At 46.0% G+C, this 18254-nt stretch overlaps 1 protein-coding gene across 6 annotated transcripts in view; it reads right to left on the bottom strand.

The window, feature by feature from the left end:
- ERAP1 (endoplasmic reticulum aminopeptidase 1) overlaps positions 1-8060 on the bottom strand; it is a 35298-nt gene extending 27238 nt beyond the window's left edge. Inside the window, exons 1-2 of one of the 6 annotated variants that reach the window (XM_024563606.3) lie at positions 7964-8060; positions 1993-2538 (exon numbers count right to left, since the gene is read on the bottom strand). In XM_024563606.3, coding sequence (XP_024419374.2) covers positions 1993-2519 — 527 coding nt within the window. In that variant the 5' untranslated portion in view covers positions 2520-2538; positions 7964-8060. Of the gene's footprint in view, positions 1-1992; positions 2539-4839; positions 5146-7833 lie in introns of those variants that run through there. The other 5 variants (XM_045197880.2, XM_045197881.2, XM_024563607.3 and 2 more) reach the window with 5 other exon arrangements.
- Between the last annotated feature and the right edge of the window lie 10194 nt (positions 8061-18254).

The following is an 18254-nucleotide window of genomic DNA, read 5'->3' as shown; positions in this document are numbered from 1 at the left end:
CCTTAAGATTGATGGCTTTTACTGACAAAAAAATCTTTTATATGACAAAAGATACTGTAAACTAAGTGAAAAGACAAGTAAAACTTGGGAAAACTGATTGAACAGTACTTGACAAAGAGTTAATAGCCGTCACAGATAAGGAGCTTTTAAAATGAATAAGAATATACCCAGGAACCAAATCAATAGGAGACACCGGTTATAAATAGGCCATTCACAAAAGAAGAACCTAAAAATATTAACTATATCAAAAGCTGCTCAACTTCCTCAATTATCAATGTAATTTACATCAAATGGAGATATCTGTTGACTTTTTGGCTCTAAAGCAGGGGGGTCAAGCTCATTTTCACCGGGGACCACATCAGCCTCGCAGGTGCCTTAAAAGGGCTGAATGTAACTTTAGGGCTGTATAAATGGAACTACTCCTTACCTAGGGGCAAGGAGCTCGGCACTGCTGCTGGGTAGAAACAAGGTGCCGGGCCGGATTAAACAAGGTAGAGGGCCGTATTTGGCCCACAGGCCTTGTGTTTGCCACCTGTGCTCTAAAGAGATTTCCGATACACATGATTAGTTAGAGGTGAGGAGCATGGCAAGGGAATCAAACATTTGTAGACCCTTTGACTTAGCAATTTTAATTCTACGTATTTATTCCAAAGAAATAATTTACAAAGATGTTCATACAAGTGTTGCTGATGCTGTAAAGTTGGAAACAACCTAATCTCCATGAATAAAGGATTAGTTAAATAAATCAGTGCAAAAAAATACATTTTAATAGGCACTAAAATGATGTATAGTGATAAGTCATCCATATAAAACATCTTCTCAACATATTTTAAAATCTCTCTTCTAAAACAGAAAATACAATGTTCGTCCACTTACATAAAATAATGTATAAGCATAATCAGAGAGAAGTTTAGAAGGATGTTCCCCTAAAATAGAAGTAGTGGTTATCTCTAGGAGCTGTGATTGGGATAAATTTTACTTTCTTAAAAATTCTTTTTGGTAGCAACTGATTTTCTCTCTCTCTCTCTCTCTCTCTCTCTCTCTCTCCATAGATAGATAGATACATAGATAGATATAATACATTATATTGCATATATATGTAATCAGAAAAGTAAATTAGTATAATCTACTGACAAGTAAAACTTAATTTTAAAATTTAGCATAAAATCTTCCAAAATAAATTACCTCCTTAAAAACAGAACTAAAGCAAAGCAGCTGAGGATCCCTATAAAGTTTGAACTGAGAGGAAAGTATTTCCTCTAATAGACTGTTGTGGGTTGAATTGTGTCCTCTAAAAAGGTATATTGAAGTCTTCATTCCTAGTACCTGTGAATGTGACTTTATTAGAAAGTGGGGTGTTTGCAGATGTACTCATGTTAATGTGAGGCCATCAGGTTCGGCCCTAATCCTATATGACTGAGGTCCTTAATAGAAGAGGGAAATTGGAGAATGTCTGTCTGTGTGATAACGGAGGCAGAGACCAGCCCAGTGTAGCTACAATCCAAGGAACACCAAGGCTCAAAGGGCACCACAAGCGAGGAAGAGGCAAGGAAGAACTCTACTCAGACACTGGGAGCACAGGCACACTGACACCTTGACTTTGGACTTCCAGCCTCCAGAACTGTGAGAGAATAAACTGTTGTTTTAAGCCACTCAGCATATGATACTTTGTTATAGTAGCCCTAGAAAACTAATACATAGGCCAAGAAAATTAAAGATGTGTATAATGTCCAATAAATCTAATTAAATAAACAAATAGGTATTTACGCTGATAGAGCTGAAAGCAAGAAAACTGGTTAAAACAGAATGAAAAATTAGATCTAAAAAACAAAGAAAACAATGTATTATCATTTTTAACTCTACCAAGAGGATACAAAAGCCAAACCAAAGAAAGAATTCAACTTTCAAGGGAATTTTAAAAGACAATCCATTTGAAATAAGAAGTTTAGTGTGGGCACCACTTGAAGCTTAAAAAAAAATAGAAGAAAATACCTCACTTCCCCTTCCTTGGTTCGGTAGGTGCTTTTATAAAATCCATGGAAGCTCTCAGAAAGATTGCCGGCATAATCAATGACAACTGTGTACAGGAGCCCAGCAACCAGAGGCTCGGGAGCCAGAAGTGCAATTTGCTCATGAGGCAGATGCTCCAGGACTTTCAGCGGCTCATCAGACTGCCTCACGCCAGCTCCCTTCCTGAGGGTGGCCTTGGATATTTGCAGGTGGTTACTGTGCAGGATGATGGCAGTGGTGGGCTGGCTGGCTGTGATGTCTATGGCTGTGGTCCCCTCGAAAGTCAGAGTGGTGAGATTCGCATGGATCATGAGATCATAATGAACTGGGATGACGTGCTCAGGAAGTCTCATTTCATTCCAAGGAAACGGTTTCCCATTACTAGCTTTTGGAGACGTAGCTTTGCTACTCTGACACCAGGAAGGGGTTGACCCAATTAAGAGAATCAACAGTGAGGAAGATAGAAATGACACCATTCCAAGTGGCCATTTGTTGGACAGAGCTATCATCTTCTTTGCTCAAGCTACCCTAAAAAAAGCAAGAAAAAAAAAAGAGTTACTAAAATATTATCAGGACAGCATGATTTCAGAATGTATCCACCCAGAACTGGTAAATGTAGGTATAAACTTTCAAAAGTACTAGGTCTTTTTCTAAAAGTAAAATTACCTTCCTGATGTTATTGATTCATGGAAGAAAAAAGTTATGGTTAGCAACAGTCATTAACACCTACTCAAAGACATCCTCTGGTTTTCAAAGCTTAAATGAATTTTATCGGTAGTGTTCTTGGTTGAAAGCAACAGAACAAGCTCTGGCGGAGGGTCCTGAATAGCTCACTAAATAGGTTGCACAGTTGTCAGGACATTTGGGAAACCAGGCTCCTAAAATGGCAAAGATGAACAGCCAGGACCACATCAGAGGAGCATCTGACCAGACGACCACTCCCCACCCACACTGGGCCTTGTAGGAAGCCACCCTACCACCCTGGAGATCAGATGCTTGACAGCAGCAGCCACCGCTACAGTGAGTTCTCCGCTAGCCCTGCAGCTGTGCATTCCTTGTTTCAGCTTCTGAGTCCTGACTTTCCACTACGATTGCTGGAGCCAAGGTGAGGTGTCCACACAACCGGGCAAGGAGGTGGAGAAAGCAAGAATCAGGACTTTGCAGCTTCTGCAGTGAGAGACAAGCCTTTTCTCACAGAGCTTACAAAGCAGAGACTCTATAAAACATAAGAAGCACAGGAAGGTGTAGATACTGAGTAGCAAGAGGAAGAAAGCAGGTATCCATAACAGTAACCTTTGATAACATTGGATCTGTATCAAATTTTTATGACAAAAGTTAATGTAATAGTTACGTAGCCAGGAATTACTTAGAGTTTATGGTGATCTTCACCATAGTATATGACAAACACACCTGTCACCTGGATGCTCTCTTACAATCAATCCAACAGATACATGATGAATGCCTGTTACATAGAAGGCCATGTGCCAAGCACAGTGTGGAATATAGTAATACACAAGACATAGTCCCCCAACCAAGGACTTCAAAACCTAGAAGGGAAGGCACATTTGTATACTAATAATGAAACACAGCAGAAAGTGTGGGGTCCTATAAGAATAATAAAAGAGGGTGCTGGGGAAGAATGGAATGATGTTTCTGAAGGAAGAGAGTGGCTTGGTTGCAGTGACTCTGGGATGCCTCCCCGCAAGACCAGCTTTTGAGTATGGTCTGAACGATTAGGTCAGATTTGGAAATGAAGGGAGGGCATTAAAAGTGTTCGCTGAAGATGGAGTAAGCCAGTGTGGGAGCTAAAGCACAATGGGAGAAAGTAGAAGGTTGTTCAGTCGATCAATGTGGACCGGGGGAGCCCCAGAAGAATTTGGCGGAGAATAATTATTCACAAGCAAGGAGAAGAGTGACTCCGAGATTATGCTCAAAACACCCTGGGAGTCATGCTGCAGACCATATTTTGCACTTTATTTTAAAGACCGTAGGACACAAAAGGAATGTGAATCTTAGGGGAGTTGGCAACCCAGGCTCCGAGAACCCAGCATACTTCTCTGTCTTAGACAAAGATGTCTCTCTAACGTGTGTTTGCCAGAAGGGGTCTCTGCAGGTGAGCCCAGGTAATTGGCCCCAATTCCTTCCAACTCCTCTGTCACCCTGACATTTGGATCAGATGAGAAAAGTAGTAATGCTGCAATGTGGATCCCTTGAAATGATCGTGACACATGGGATTTTCCCTACATTCAGTGGTTTTCAACGCTGGCTGCATATTAACATGGCCTTGGAGACTTTTATAATAACTCTTGACTAGATCTCTATCTAGAACAATTAAACTGGAATCTATGGTCATGAAGTGAAAGCAATCAGAATTTTTTTTTTAACTTCCCAGAAATTCTGTTGAAGAGCTGGGTTGAAAAGCTCCTAGATCATCCTTTCCAAACCTTGGTCTTATCCCTTGAGCCCTACGTGAGTGGATACTAGTTGAGTGTAATCACTGAATGCTTTCTCCCACCCCTCACTTTCCATCCTGTTCCCCCACCAAAAATAAAGACACCTACTTCCCCTTCCCCGTGGAGCGGATTTGCAGGCTAAACAGAAAGGAAACAACACAATAGAGGCAGTCAACCACAGAGACACCATAATCCCAGTTCAAAAGGCACCATCCAAATAAGACAGAAGATGTGAACAAGAAGAACAGTTTTGCTTGTTGTTGAGGGTTTTTTTGTTTGTTTTTTGCTAGGAACCTACTAAAGGATGCGAGGACTGGCACAATTTGAAAAACAAGAAAAGTTAAATACCAAAATGGCAAAGCGTTCTTGCCCCTACCTCCCAGGGCAGGAGGAGAACGATGGATTTCCCTCGCAGTCAGGGGACCAAAAGTAAAGGGAACACGGGTGAGGCTTCCATCTGGAAGTTCTGATGGCAGTAGCTTCGTGTGCTCAGCCAGCGACCCAAGGTGGTAGAGAGTACGGTGAAAGTGCAAGTTCAGGCATGGGAGGACTCCGGAAGGCCTGAGTGTTCTCCAACGGCTGAGAGGAGATCTAAATTCCAACTGGTTCTGAGCCGCCAGCAAGGCCCGAGGGCTGCTAAGGTGGTCGGCAGTGAGAACTCACATCAAAGGCTTTGCAGGGTTGCGTCCATGGAGGTGGGGGGGGGGGGAACCAAAGAGAACATGGCTGTGTCCCAAGGAGGCTGCAATGCCAGGAAACCAAAATGGAGCATGGAATACAGACAGCTTAAATGTCAGAGTACATACACATACAGATATAATTATAGGTCGGTTAATTTTATATACGGACATATTTACATATGGCTTACAGTCAGAAAAGGAAACCTGGGTTTGAGGTCTTTCTCTACCATGTCCTGTGTGACCTTGGACAGGCGATTTAATCCCAGTTTCATGTTCTGCATGTGTAATATGAGATTAACAATTCTCTCACAGATAGTACTAAAGATTAAATGAGCTAAAATATTTTCAATCACTCATTCCACACATATTTATCCAGGGCCTATTATATGTCATGTCAGGGGTTTTGCTGACCGCTAGCATGCAGGATAGCACGGGTCCCTCACTTCAAAGGAGGTGGGGTGGTTAACAAGTTGACAAAAAAGCACACACACACACTGAAAGAGAGTAACAGGGAAGACCAATTCACATTGGGGCTCTCTGACATTTGTAGCTGAGATTTAAGGGACAAATACATGTTAGCTGAGAAAGGAGGGAGAGGGAGAGTTCCCCGGACAGGGGGAACAGCAATCCTATCTGCTGGCTCAGAGGCAGCAGAGAGTGCTGCTGACAAAGGCCAGTGAACCTGGAGCACACAGAACGCACCAGGAGAGATGTGCCTCGGACAGGTGGGCAGGGGCCAGACCACTACACAGCCTCACAGGCTTAAGGATTTTGGATGCTGGCCTAAGAGCAATGAGAGGCCACTGGGTTTGGAGCTAGGAGGTCTTAGGATCCAATTCACACTTTAAGAAAATCACCATGGTTGCTGTGAGAAAAGCAGGGAGGACTAGAAAGGAGCAAGACTGAAGGCCACGAGACCAGTTAATAAGGAATCTAGACAAAGTAAGCTAGTGTGTTATACTGAGGTGGTGTTGGCAAAGAGAGGAAGAGGGGTGAGGGAGAGGAGAGAAACACAGACACTGGGAAATGAATGGATTCATCATCCTAAGCGAGGGGTAAGGGAAAGGATGCATTAGAATTGCTGCCAGGTTTGTAGAATGAACATGAGTGATCATAGGTGCCCTTTACTGAGACAGAAGAGAGGTGGAATAGATTTAAAAGGGAGGGGAGGAATCAAAGGTTTACTTTTTTTTTTTTTTTTTTTTTAAAGATTTTATGTATTTATTTTTAGACAGAGGGGTAGGGAAAGAGAGAGAGGGAGGGAAATGTCAGTGTGTGGTTGCCTCTCAAACACCCCCCCCGTCCACTGGGGACCTGGCCTGCAACCCAGGCATGTGCCCTGACTGGGAATTGAACCAGCCACCCTTTGGTCCACAGGCTGGAGCTCAATCAACTGAGCCACACCAGCCAGGGCAAAGGTTTACTTTTTAGTTTGCTTAATTTGTGATGTCTATGTGATATCCGAGGGGAAATATCAAGAAGGCAGTTGAGTACACAGATTTAGAGCACAAGGATAAGGGTTTAAAGGACTTGCCTGTACTTGACTGTACTCCCTTAGAGTTTAAAAAATATTTTTCTCTGGCACCTGATGTTTCATAGTCAATGTGGTCAGTGAAAATGCAGCAGAAACAGAGCACCTAACTCTACTTAGAGTCACTTAGTTTGAGTTCCAGGTACTTTGGGAACTTAGGCTGCTTTTGGCAATTCTGCCTTTTCCCACTCACACAGTAAGTAAGGGGCAACTGTTCTGGATGAGCTAGCTCACCCTTCCCTTTAATGGGACACTACGGAATGAGAAATCGATCATTACAGAGGTGATGGACTTTCTTTCCCAGTGCTCTGAACAAAGGAATTAACAAGCCCTGATAATGACTTCTCACTGCAGGTAAACAATAAAAACGTTTAATTGACTTTTTTTTTCCTGTTTTATTTTTTAAGGCCCACCTGCAAATATGCTAGATATTAGTACAATTCCAACTCCTTAGGAAAACAGACCACTCTGGCCAATCTTTAAACGTATTTTAATTGTTGACCACGTGCTGAGTTGAGTTGAGAGCAAATACTGTGGGCATTTGGTAGAAACCAGAGCGTTTCTTTCAGAACCTGGCCTACACGAGGAATCGCTATGAAAACTGTAAGGAAGCGTCGTCTGCTGTTCTCCTTCCGCATGAAATTAACTTGCAGTCCCACCTGGCGAGTAAGCACCCACACAGGAAACATGAATTTGCTCAGAAAGAGAGCGGGATCTAAATGGAACCCGGTCAGAGGTAGAGCGAGGTGAGGACAATTGCTGGTAAGACATACAGACACTCGGAGAGAATTGACACTTGGGACATTTAGACGCAAATCCCACGCCGCCCACCCCCGAGCCTAGTAGAAAGCCAAGGCCACTATCCGCAAGGTGCCCTTGTAGCCCTAACCCCGCCACCCACCCACTTCTCCATCTGGGCGGGGTGGACAGAGGGGCTGGCAGGAACCCAGGCGCAAGGCTGAGCGCACAGGCAGGCTCCCGCCTGCTCCGAAGCGGCAAAGCGCTGCCAGCACGCGGGGTAGGCGCCCCAGCCCCGCGCCCCTCGCTTTCTCCGAGGGGAAAAGCACCCCGGCAGGGCTGGGCCGGGCTGGGCTGGGCCCCCTCCCATTAGACTTGGACCCAGGCTCCAAGACAACCCCCGCGCCGCGTCACAGGTTACCGGCCTTGCTCCTTCCCCTGCCCGGGGCCCTCGGACCTTCTCGGGGTCACAGGGAGGATGGGGGGATCGCGCCCTTCTCCAGCTGCGCAGCTCCCTCCCCGCAGGGCGCACCGGGTCGTCTGCGCTGTACCTGGGAGTCTCGGACCCAGCCGGCTCACCCTAGCGCTGCCACCGCCAGCTTTTGCCTCGAGACCGAAAGTGAAAGTAGAGTCTAGGGAGCGGCAGGCTGAGCTAGGGCTTGTGGGCCCGAAACCTCGAAACGGGTGCGAGGGAGGCCCGGAGTGATGCGGAAGCTGGAAAAGGGGAGACCCGGGAGTGGGGTCGCGCGAGGGAGACCACGGGTCCCAAGAGGGGACTTAACAAATGCAAGTCAGAGAAGCAAGGTGGCAATACAAGGGGGAATGGGGCGGGAGGAGCACTCGTTTCTGAACGCGAATCATTTCTTCTGCGTGTGTCTTTGGGGGTATTGTTTCTCCTTGGTGGCCGTTGGCGCTGCCAGGGCTGGAGCATCAGGGCAGGGCAGGTAGGTGCTCCAGCGTGAGACTCAGGCCGGATCGGAGCTGACTTCTCCACCAAGCCTGGACAGACTGCGCCCCGGTTGGACTCAAGGGGTGTCCATCATCTTGTCTCTGCAAATGGGCAGAGCAACTCTTTGCTGCAAAATGCTGAACCCTCTGGGCTCTTGCTGGAGAGGGGTTCCACTAGGAGACGCCTCAAAAAGGAAGGGGATATAGATGGCTCCTTGAAACATCCCCACCTCTACCCAGGGGGTCTTGGACCCCAAAGATTTGCTGCTCCCCACATTAAGACATTCCTCTTGCTTTTAAAAATCAAATAACCATTCTATGCTTCCTTTAAACATTAATCCTGAATGAAATCCCCCCTCAAAGATGCCCATCTTTAAAAGTTGAGGGTAGTGACGTCACAAACGCTCACACTGACAAGTGCTACCAGCCGGTGAGGCTGCGGTACTGCAGGGCCTCTGGTACCTTTTCCTTATGATACTCAGGATTCTCCTCTCACTTCCCTCGCAGCCTCCTTACTTTCAGAATTGGTGTTCAAGTCACTGGAACAGTAAATCTCAACTATTTTTCTCTAACCTTGCGCATACTTTCGAAAAATATATTTTGTTCTGCATATTCTCCATAGTCAAGGACATTTTGTAATATAAAATTAATGCCCAGTCCCCACGTCCAACCAGGATGGGACCAAGGGAAGTTTTTCACTAAAATTCAAGAAGAGACAGGGCTTTAGGACCAGGTAATTTCACAGTGCGGGCAGAAGGGGTCAGCACACAGCTAAAGCCTCCAAGGCCTCCAAGTGTCAGTGAGTGATCCCGGTCTGCCCAGCCCAGCGACAAGTTTCTTGTCCAGTAAACTCATGCATTTCTTTACTTTTATATTTATATTTTTGGATGTAATGGTTTATCTTTAGTTTTGAATACAGCTTATTTAAAATACTTCTTGAAGGTCAGGATGGAAGCACCTGAATGCACCAAACAGACTGAACGAAGGCTGCTATAAATGACAGCTGAAAGGGCAGGAACAGGGCGTGGCTTTATAGGAACCTCGAGGAAGGGAGCTGAAACGTCAGTGAGGAGAACACCGCCGCTGGCCGGCCTCTAGACTGTTCTCTCACAAGCTCTCCCTTGCTCAGACTTTAGACTCCATTACACTGGCCGTGATTCCCTCTTCAGAATCCAAGTGCACTACAAATAAAACAATAAGACAGAGGCTTTGGCAGCATTCCCTTCTAATATAAAAGTTCTCGCAGAGATAGGAGGGATGCAGACCTTGCAGTGAGGACTTTTCACTTGAAGGCATTCCCGTTGCAGAATATGTGAAATCAAAACTTAGCAACTGCCAACCTTAGAAATAGTATTTGAGGAAAGTGAACTAACAGAAAGGGCCCTAAGTTTTTTATTACAAAACAACCGTGAGATATTCTGCTAAGTACTAACCATATGCACATGTGTATACAATTTAATCTTTTCACTAATCACGTAGTGTAGTTATTCTGTATAGGCAAGGAAAGCGAGAAAGGTTGGCAACCTGGTCAAGGGCAAAGAGAAAATAAAAAGTGAAACCTGAATTTGAACACTAGGTAGACCTATTTGACTCCAAAGTGCGTGCTTTTTCCACTCAATCACACAGCTTCCTCAGCTAGCTGTTCTTTTACTTGCTCCCCCTCTTCACTTCACCACCGTTTCACTTGACACTCCTAGCTTCATCCATTTCCATCCAGCCCCTTGGAATTTCGCATCCTGAAAAATCTTCCTGGAGTTGCCAGGTTGCTTCTCCGTGGGTGTTAGGTTATGCTACTACAACAGAGCAACCCTAAGGTTCAGAACACAAAGCCTTCTTGCTCGCTTAGGGTACACAGCCCTTGTAGGTAGGCAAGGTCCAGTGCCCTGGGCAGCCACTGGGACTCAGGGTGACAGAAGCTCATCATTGTTTGGCCTTCTAGATCACCATGGCAGGGAAAGAGAAAGTCCAGAGAATGATGCATCAGCTTTTCATCACCTCAGCACTGAATAACACGCGTTACCTCCACTCACATTTCACTGGACAGAACTATGCGCACTATAATGGTAATAATGGTGTCTGCCACAAGTGTAGGTGGGTCAGTTGAGCTCTTCCATTTCCAAGGCTTTCCAGAGTCCTTAGTCCCAGGTGTGAGCAAAGAGAAAGGGAGTCTACCACCTTGGGCTTAAGACAGTTAAGCATGAACAACTTTGGGCTATAACTAATCAATTTTTTAACATCAAATTCCAGATTTGGTCAAGTGGTGTTTAATTTTGTTCTGATCGAATGAGTTCAGTCTTCATGTGGCTCATTTCTTCTCTTTTGCTGCCAAAGCTGCTGCCATTTCGATATTACTACACTCCTTTCTGATGTAAAATCTTACCTAGAATCATGATGTAAGAAACGCACAAGCAGGCCTGCTCTGATTGAGCGGGGCAGCCCCACTCATTCAGTCCTTGCCGGCTGCCTCCCAGCACCCCCTCCCCCAACACACTGTGGTCCCTGAGACACCTCCACTGGCTCCTAGGAACCCAGAATTCAGTATCTACAATACCAACTTATAAAGGAATAGCAATGTCCCTCATTCTTGATATTCTTAGTAAAGAGAATGATATCTTTTTTCCCCATGTGCCAAATCGCAGGACAGTCCTATCAATAAAGTCTATAGCATTTTATTAATAATCAGAAACAGGGAAGATGGTATAAATGCCAAGTTAAAAGAATAACTTTTAAAGTAAACCACTGAGCTCATAACAACTAAAAAATTCCTCTGAAACATTGTGGGATTAAAAAAATGTTTATTATTGTTCAAAAACAGTTGTCCTCATTTTTCCCCCATTTTGCTCTCCCCCGCCCTACCCATCCTCCTTCCCACATTCAATCCCTTCCCTTGTTGTTCTTGTCCATGGGTCCCTTATACCTACTCCTTCACCCTCCCCCTTCTTTCCCTTGTTATCCCCCTCCTCTCCTCCCCTCTGGTCACTGTCAGTTTGTTCTTTATTTCCATGTTTCTGGTTCTATTTTGCTCGCTTGTTTGTTTTGTTGATTAGGTTTCACTTATAGGTGAGATCATATGGTGTTTGTCTTTCACTACCTGACTTATTTCACTTAGCACATGAATACTCTATCTCATTGGATCTTATGAGTGGATTATAGTTCCATTTTTCTGGAATGAGGAAACTGAGGATTTGAGATGGTAAGTAACCCACCAGGGGCCACCACACGAGGGGGGGGGGGCAGGAAGCCTGCTCTAAAGTTAAGCCAATTCATTGGAAAGCAGAGACAGAGAAAATAACCTCAGGGCGGCCCTCATTATCCAGCTATCCTGAGCAAGCCCTGCCCTTGGACTTTCCAGTCAGGAACCAATAAACTCCTTTCTTGATTCAGCAGTTGGAGTCAGGCTTTAGAAAGTCCTGAGTCACCATTTTGACACTAGAGGAGGAAGCATTGGATCCCAGCTTCTGTGGGAACAACTAAAGTTCTCACCAAGCAGCTAAAATTGCCATCAGACCACTAGGACTGCCGGATCCTGAAGAACATTCTGGGTGACTCGAAGACTGATTACATTTCCTGTTTTTCCTCCCTCCTCAGACATCTATTCGATAAATTCCTGCCACCTAAGGTAGCCCGAGCTTGTCTCCGGTTCCTGCCATCTCACAGAACCCAGGGGCCCTCCCCTCTGCCCTTCTCTGGATGTGAGGGCCCGTCCACTGCTCTCTAGCCAGCATCCTGTATTCCTGCTGATTTCCCTTTGCTCATTTCATCAAGAGGTAAATCACCCCAACACACGTCTTTTTTTGAAATGTGTATTTCTTTCCTCACTGATAAGACTGAAAACATACACTGATACATTGATTGGATGTTTTTACTTATTTCCTCTTTTAAGACTTATATGTTTACACTCATTGCCCATTTATCTAAAGTAATATCATGACTTAGTTATATATAAATTATCTATAACACACAAAAGAAATCCATAAATTCTATTAAAAATGTAAAATATCACATTCAGTAAGGATCTATTGTTTAAAGGAATCCCACAAATACATTTAGAAGAATCATGTCAATTTCTTAAAAATCCAGACCTAAGCCAAAATGATTTATATTGGAGTTTACCTGATATTGTCAATCTGAACAACTCATCTGTTCACTGAATGTAACAAACAATGCCAACCTCACTTTATGTTTTGTGTGCATGTAATTACAAAGATGGCAAAGAAAAACAAAGAGGCCAGTGACATTTTTCAAAAGTAATTTCTATGTTGTATCAGTCAGGATTCAATCACAGAGAACAGAATTCACTCAAGCCGTTTAATCAGAAGAGGATTTATTGGAGGCTATTAAAATGACGTACATAATCAACGGGTCAGCTTAAGAAACACGTGCAAGTGGAAGCTTCCAGGAACAAATTCCAAAGCCACAATGTAGAACTTGGCCACCAGCAGAGCTGCTTCCCTTGCCACAACCCAGAAGCCATCTGCTAAGTTGAGCAGATGCTGTCACAGATGCTGGCTCCAGACCTAGCCATGGATGCTACAATCTACCCAAACAAAATGAATATTCCAAGCCCTGCCTCTCTCTCCACTTAATTCAGTTCCAAGTTCAAGTTTCCCACCAGTGCTTCTGTTTGGCAGAGCCTAAGTCATATCCAGAACCTAGGAGCAAGGGAGTCTGGGAAGTAAAGAATTTGCTTTCCAGACTGCAGTGGAGTGAAGAATTCTCAAAAGAGGTTGGACGATGTACTGAGAGAGCCAATCACAATATCCACCACAAATGTTAAACTGTACCGAAGCTGAAGAAATAAAACAATTATGAACAGACCTTAAGTAATTTTGAATGTGTTTATGGGCAAAAAATAATAATGGGATAATCAATTGTAGATTTAGATGACGAGAGTCATAGGACCCTTGAGAATGTGAGGAATATTTAACTCTGTGACATAAGCACATTGCCAGGCATCAAGTTATGATTTGGTATGTTTGAAATGCCCCTCAGGGCTCTTTTTCTTTTCTTTGTCTGTTTAGCATCCCTTCCTCTCCTCCTTCTGGTACACGCATAGTCACATGACTCAGTCTCAGTCTGGGGTGAACATAGCACCCCCATTCTCTAGCTCCAGTGACCAGGCCAAGGCCTGGCCCATGAGCAAAGCCAGACCAGAGGCCTTGCCCAGGAGTGTTCTGGCTGAAGCTGAGAGAGAAGCCTCTTTTTCTTTATGTTCCCAACACTGTAAGAATGTGGCCTTAGAGTTAATGGGCAAATTCCCACTCTGGAGCAAGCTTAAGAGAGTAAAACCAGGACCAATGAGGGAAAACAACGTGAGAGGCAGAGCTGAGCCATGAATTAGAATTGTATGAACTGAGGAGACAGAAGGAGCCCCCTGATCCTGGACCGGGTCTGCCATGCCATTCAGAGTGCACACCATGACCCAGTTCTGTTGTTCTCCACTCGTGATCACAGGCACAGCCATCTTCTGAGGTGATAAAATCTAAAAAAAAAAAAAAAAAAAAAAAAAATTGAAGCTGCATTTCTAGAATTTTATTAAGAATCTTGCTGAGGTCACTTAAAGATTTAAAATTAATTTTATTGCATTTTATGAGAGAAAATATGTGTTCAAGTGGTATTTGAAATTGGAGTCTTGGAAAATTCTTGCAAAAGTCTACTATAAGCTAACCATAGTAGTTTTTCTTAAGCTACTGAGGGTAGTATAGTCCATGAGTAAGACCACACAAGTTTTTAGGTTGAGTCCTATAAAACTGCTACTAATTCTGAAATTTGTCTTAAAAAAAAAACAAAAACAAACAGAAGCCACAGAATGTCGTCCTTGGCAAAACTGCAAGCAGCAAATGCTGATTGGTTAGTCGCCAAAAGGGTCTTTTCTCATTCTTTATGCTGTTGGTTTTTGAGCAGTATTTGATGTACTTTATAACCTCTTTGTTCTTGCCATCTCTCACCAACCTGGGCTTTAGAGATACCACTCTCATTAATAACTCCAAATTGAGTAAATTCAGTCACCCCTCGGTGTCCTCAGGGTATTAGTTCCAGGACCCATGTTGATACTGAGATCCATGGATGCTCAAGTCCCTGAAATATAATGGTGTAGTATTTCCATGACACCTATAACCTATATTTATACACAGGTTACAGCAGAGTGTGCCTACCCATCACTCCATTCACATGGATTCAGCATAGTGTTTGGTGCATGGAAAATTCAAGTTTTCTTCTTTTGAACTTCCTGGAATTTTTTTAAAAATATTTTGATTAGAAGATCTACAGTTGGTCAAATCTGTAGGGGTGAAACCCATGCATACAGGGGGCTAACTGTGCTTTGATTCCTCTCCTGAAGTCTAGATCTGAATAAACACTACTTACTCTGGAAAGTTCTCTTGGATTTTTTTATAAACAGACTTCAAGAGAAATTGCCCTTATTCCTCACAAACTTATATTCTTTTGCTGTCTTCCCTTATGGACATCCTTCCCTGTTGGCAGATCTAGAAGAAAGGCAGGCCAGGGAGACCTGTTTAAAAACTAAAAATTTCTACTTTCTAATATACATAAAAATGTTTAATTGGCATTTCTTTTATTATGTAAAATAAAAATACTAGTCAACTTAATTGAAGACACTAAGATTTCTACAAATGGCAATTAGCTGGTGTTTTCAATTAGAGATAAACCTATGTACAGTTTAACTCTACATTCATACATACACGTTAGTGAGACAATCACATGATTGTACTTTAGGCTACTCTATCTTGTTAATATTGTCGATTATATGTTACCTTTATACACTTTAAACGATTAAAAATACCATCACATAGAAGGAAATAACCAGAAAAACAAATGACAGAAAAAAAAATCAAGTCAGTAAGAGTTAAAAGTGACTGTAAGGTTGGAATAGGAGAAAGGGAAATAGATGTGCAGGCAACAGACTGATGATTGTCGCTATAGCCTTTCAGCTGCAAGTATTATTTGGTTAAAAAATGAAAAATTCTTTTAAAAATACCTTCATATAGGCGAATTCTTTCATGGAAGAGAGACGAGATAAATAAAGCCAGGACATGTTATACCTGTGTTTATGGTAATCATGCTTGTTTTTCAGATTTTGAAAGGAGGTTCTTCCCACTCTGTGAAGCTTTAATGCAAACTATTGCCCTTCTCCATTTGCAAAAATATAAATATATAGAGCCAAGATATTAAAAAGATCAATCTCCGTGGAGGCAGAGGACTGCTTCGCACGGTCAACAGACTTCATTTGGGTGATCCAGGGACGGCATGGGCACTCTCTAGGCAAGAGGGGGCGCCAGGGCCAGGAGGGAGACCACAGGAAAGATGGAGCCCTGGCCTCAGAGGCTCCTGTTGCCTCCCTGGGCTCCTACCATGGGGCCTGGAACTCCTCACCTTTGCACAGGGTCACACAGGTGAAAGCATTTTGCAGACCAACAAGGGCAGAAGGCCACCAATTCCTTCACAGAGAAGGGTGTTAGAGCTCTGGGGGCCCAGGATCAAAGCAGTTACCTTTGGGTGGTTTAGCACAGACTTTAGGGAGTTCAAGATGCTCAGTCAACATTTCCCTCCTCTAAGCAGGATGGGGAAGTTTCAGCCAAAGCAAGATTCACAGCTGCTAAGGCGGAGTGCACGCCTGAATCCCCATGGGAGAACCCGTCTGTGGGCGTGGGTCCCACCCGCCTGACCCCGCTACACCTGGTGTGGAGGTCCCTAGTTCTTCCATGGGCACTCTTATTGGAGGGGGTGGGAGACCTGCTGGGAAGTGTGGACTCCAAGAAAATAAGCAGTCCTCCAGACGGCAGGGAAAGCATCCACTTCCAGGGACACAGTCCCTGGGACCACATGAACCCAGCAGGATATCTCAAGGGTGGGGCACGTTGTTCTGAGGGTGGCTTCTGGTGGGAGTGCCTGCCGTGCACTTGCCTGCTCCCGCATCTCGGACTGAAAAAAGCTAGCCATGGCTCTGACAAAAGCCATCTCATGGGGGCCTCCGCCCTGTTCTTCCATCCGGAAGGGGAATGTTCGAAACAGGGGAATCTTCAAAGTGGGGAGGACTGGACAGAGGAGACAGTGCGTTTCCTGCAAATCAGGTCAGTGACTCGAACACTGGCCCCAGGGGTCCGAGCTCCATGGAGGCAGAGGAACGCTTCCCGCCATAGTCAGGCATCCTGCGGGGGTCAAGGGACGGCATGGGCACTCTCTAGGTGAGAGAGGGTGCCTGGGACCCGATAGATCCCCCGGGAGAGCCCGAGCCTTGCCCGCAGAGGATCCTGTTGCCTCCCTGGGCTCCAACCATGGGCCTGGTCCTGCACACTGGGCCGAGGTTCACCAAAGGTAAATGCCTCTTGCAGAAACCAAAGGGCAGGAGGCCGCCAATTCCATCACGGAGAAGGGGGTTCGAGCACTGGGGGGCCCAAGGTTGAAGCGGTCACACTTCCTTCTTGGGTGGTTTAGCACAGACTTTAGGGGGTTCAAGCCGCTCGGTCAAGATTTGCACTCTAGGGGCACAGTGGGGTAGTTGAAGGCAAACAAAGACTCTTATCCAGGCAAGCGGAGTGCAGGCCTGACTCCCTAAGTGAGGACCCCTCCTTGTCCGTGGGAGCGGGTCCAACCGCCTGAAACCGATCCACCTAGGATGGAACCGAGGACAGCTCACCGTCCCGGTCCGAAATCTGTAGTTCTTCCATGGGCACTCTGCTTTTGTGGGGGTGGGAGACCTGCTCCGAGCCGTGGTCCACAGGATAACGCACGGTACTCTGGCTGGCAGGGAAAGCGTCCACATCCACGTACACGGTCCCCAGGACCCTGTGAACCTGGCCTGACATCTCAAGTGTGGGGCACGTTGCCCAGAGGGAGGCTCCTGGTGGGAGTGCCAGCCATGCGCCTGCCCGGCCTCGCACCTTGGCCCGAAACCAGCCAGCCGCAGAACTGACGAAAGCCATCTCCTAGGGGCCTCTCCCTTGTTCTTCCATCCGTAAGGGGGTCCCCCTTACGGATGGAAGAACAAGGGGATTTTCGCAGTGGGGAGGACGAGATGGAGAAGCCTGTGGGTTTCCCGCACTTAGGCCAGTGACTCGCACCCCGGCCCCAGAGGTCTGAGCGCCATGGTGGCAGAGGGCCGATTATCCAGGGATGCAGGTGTCCTGTGGGGGTCAAGGGACAGCATGGGCAATCACTAGGCAAAAGAGGGCACCTGGGCCCTGGAGAGAGCCCCGGGGAAAACCCGAGCCCTGGCCACGAGGGCTCCTATTGCCCCCCTGGGTTCCTACCCTGGGACCTACTCCTGCTCCCTCGGGCCCAGATTCACCACAGGCGAATGACGTTTGCAAACACCAAGGACAGGTGGCTGCCGATTCCTTCACGGAGAAGGGAGTTTCAGCTCTGGGGGACTGAGGTCGAAGGGGTCACACTCCCTTCTTGGATGGTTTAGCAGAAACTTTAGAGAGTTGAAGCCTCTTGGTCCAGTCTGCAGCCTCCGGGCAGGGTGCGGGAGTTTCCTCCAAAGCCAGACTCTTAGCCGACCAGGCTGAGCGTGGGCCTGACTCCCCACGAGAGACCTCGTCCATGGGCGGGGGTCCCGCCAGCCCTGGCCCACTCTACCTGGTGCAGAACCAAGGCCGGCACCCCCCCGCCCCCCGTCATGGCCCCTGGTCCCTAGTTATTCCCTGGGCACTCTGCGTTTGCCGGGGTGTGAGGCCTGACGGGAGGTGTGGTCCACGGGAAAACTAGCGGTCTTCCGGGTGGCAGGGAGAGTGTCCAGTTCCACGGACACGACCCCAGGGACCCCGAGAACCCGGCCTGACATCTCAAGCATGGGGCACGCTGCCCCGAGGGAGGCTGTGGTTGGGGGGCCAGCCCTGCATCTGCCCAGGCCCTCACCTTGGCCCGAAACCA

This window comes from Desmodus rotundus, chromosome 1 (assembly GCF_022682495.2).
Source record: "Desmodus rotundus isolate HL8 chromosome 1, HLdesRot8A.1, whole genome shotgun sequence".
NCBI classification, from domain to species: domain Eukaryota; kingdom Metazoa; phylum Chordata; class Mammalia; order Chiroptera; family Phyllostomidae; genus Desmodus; species Desmodus rotundus.
Note: the sequence above shows the minus strand (reverse complement) of the source record. Positions and strands in the feature narration are given on the sequence as shown.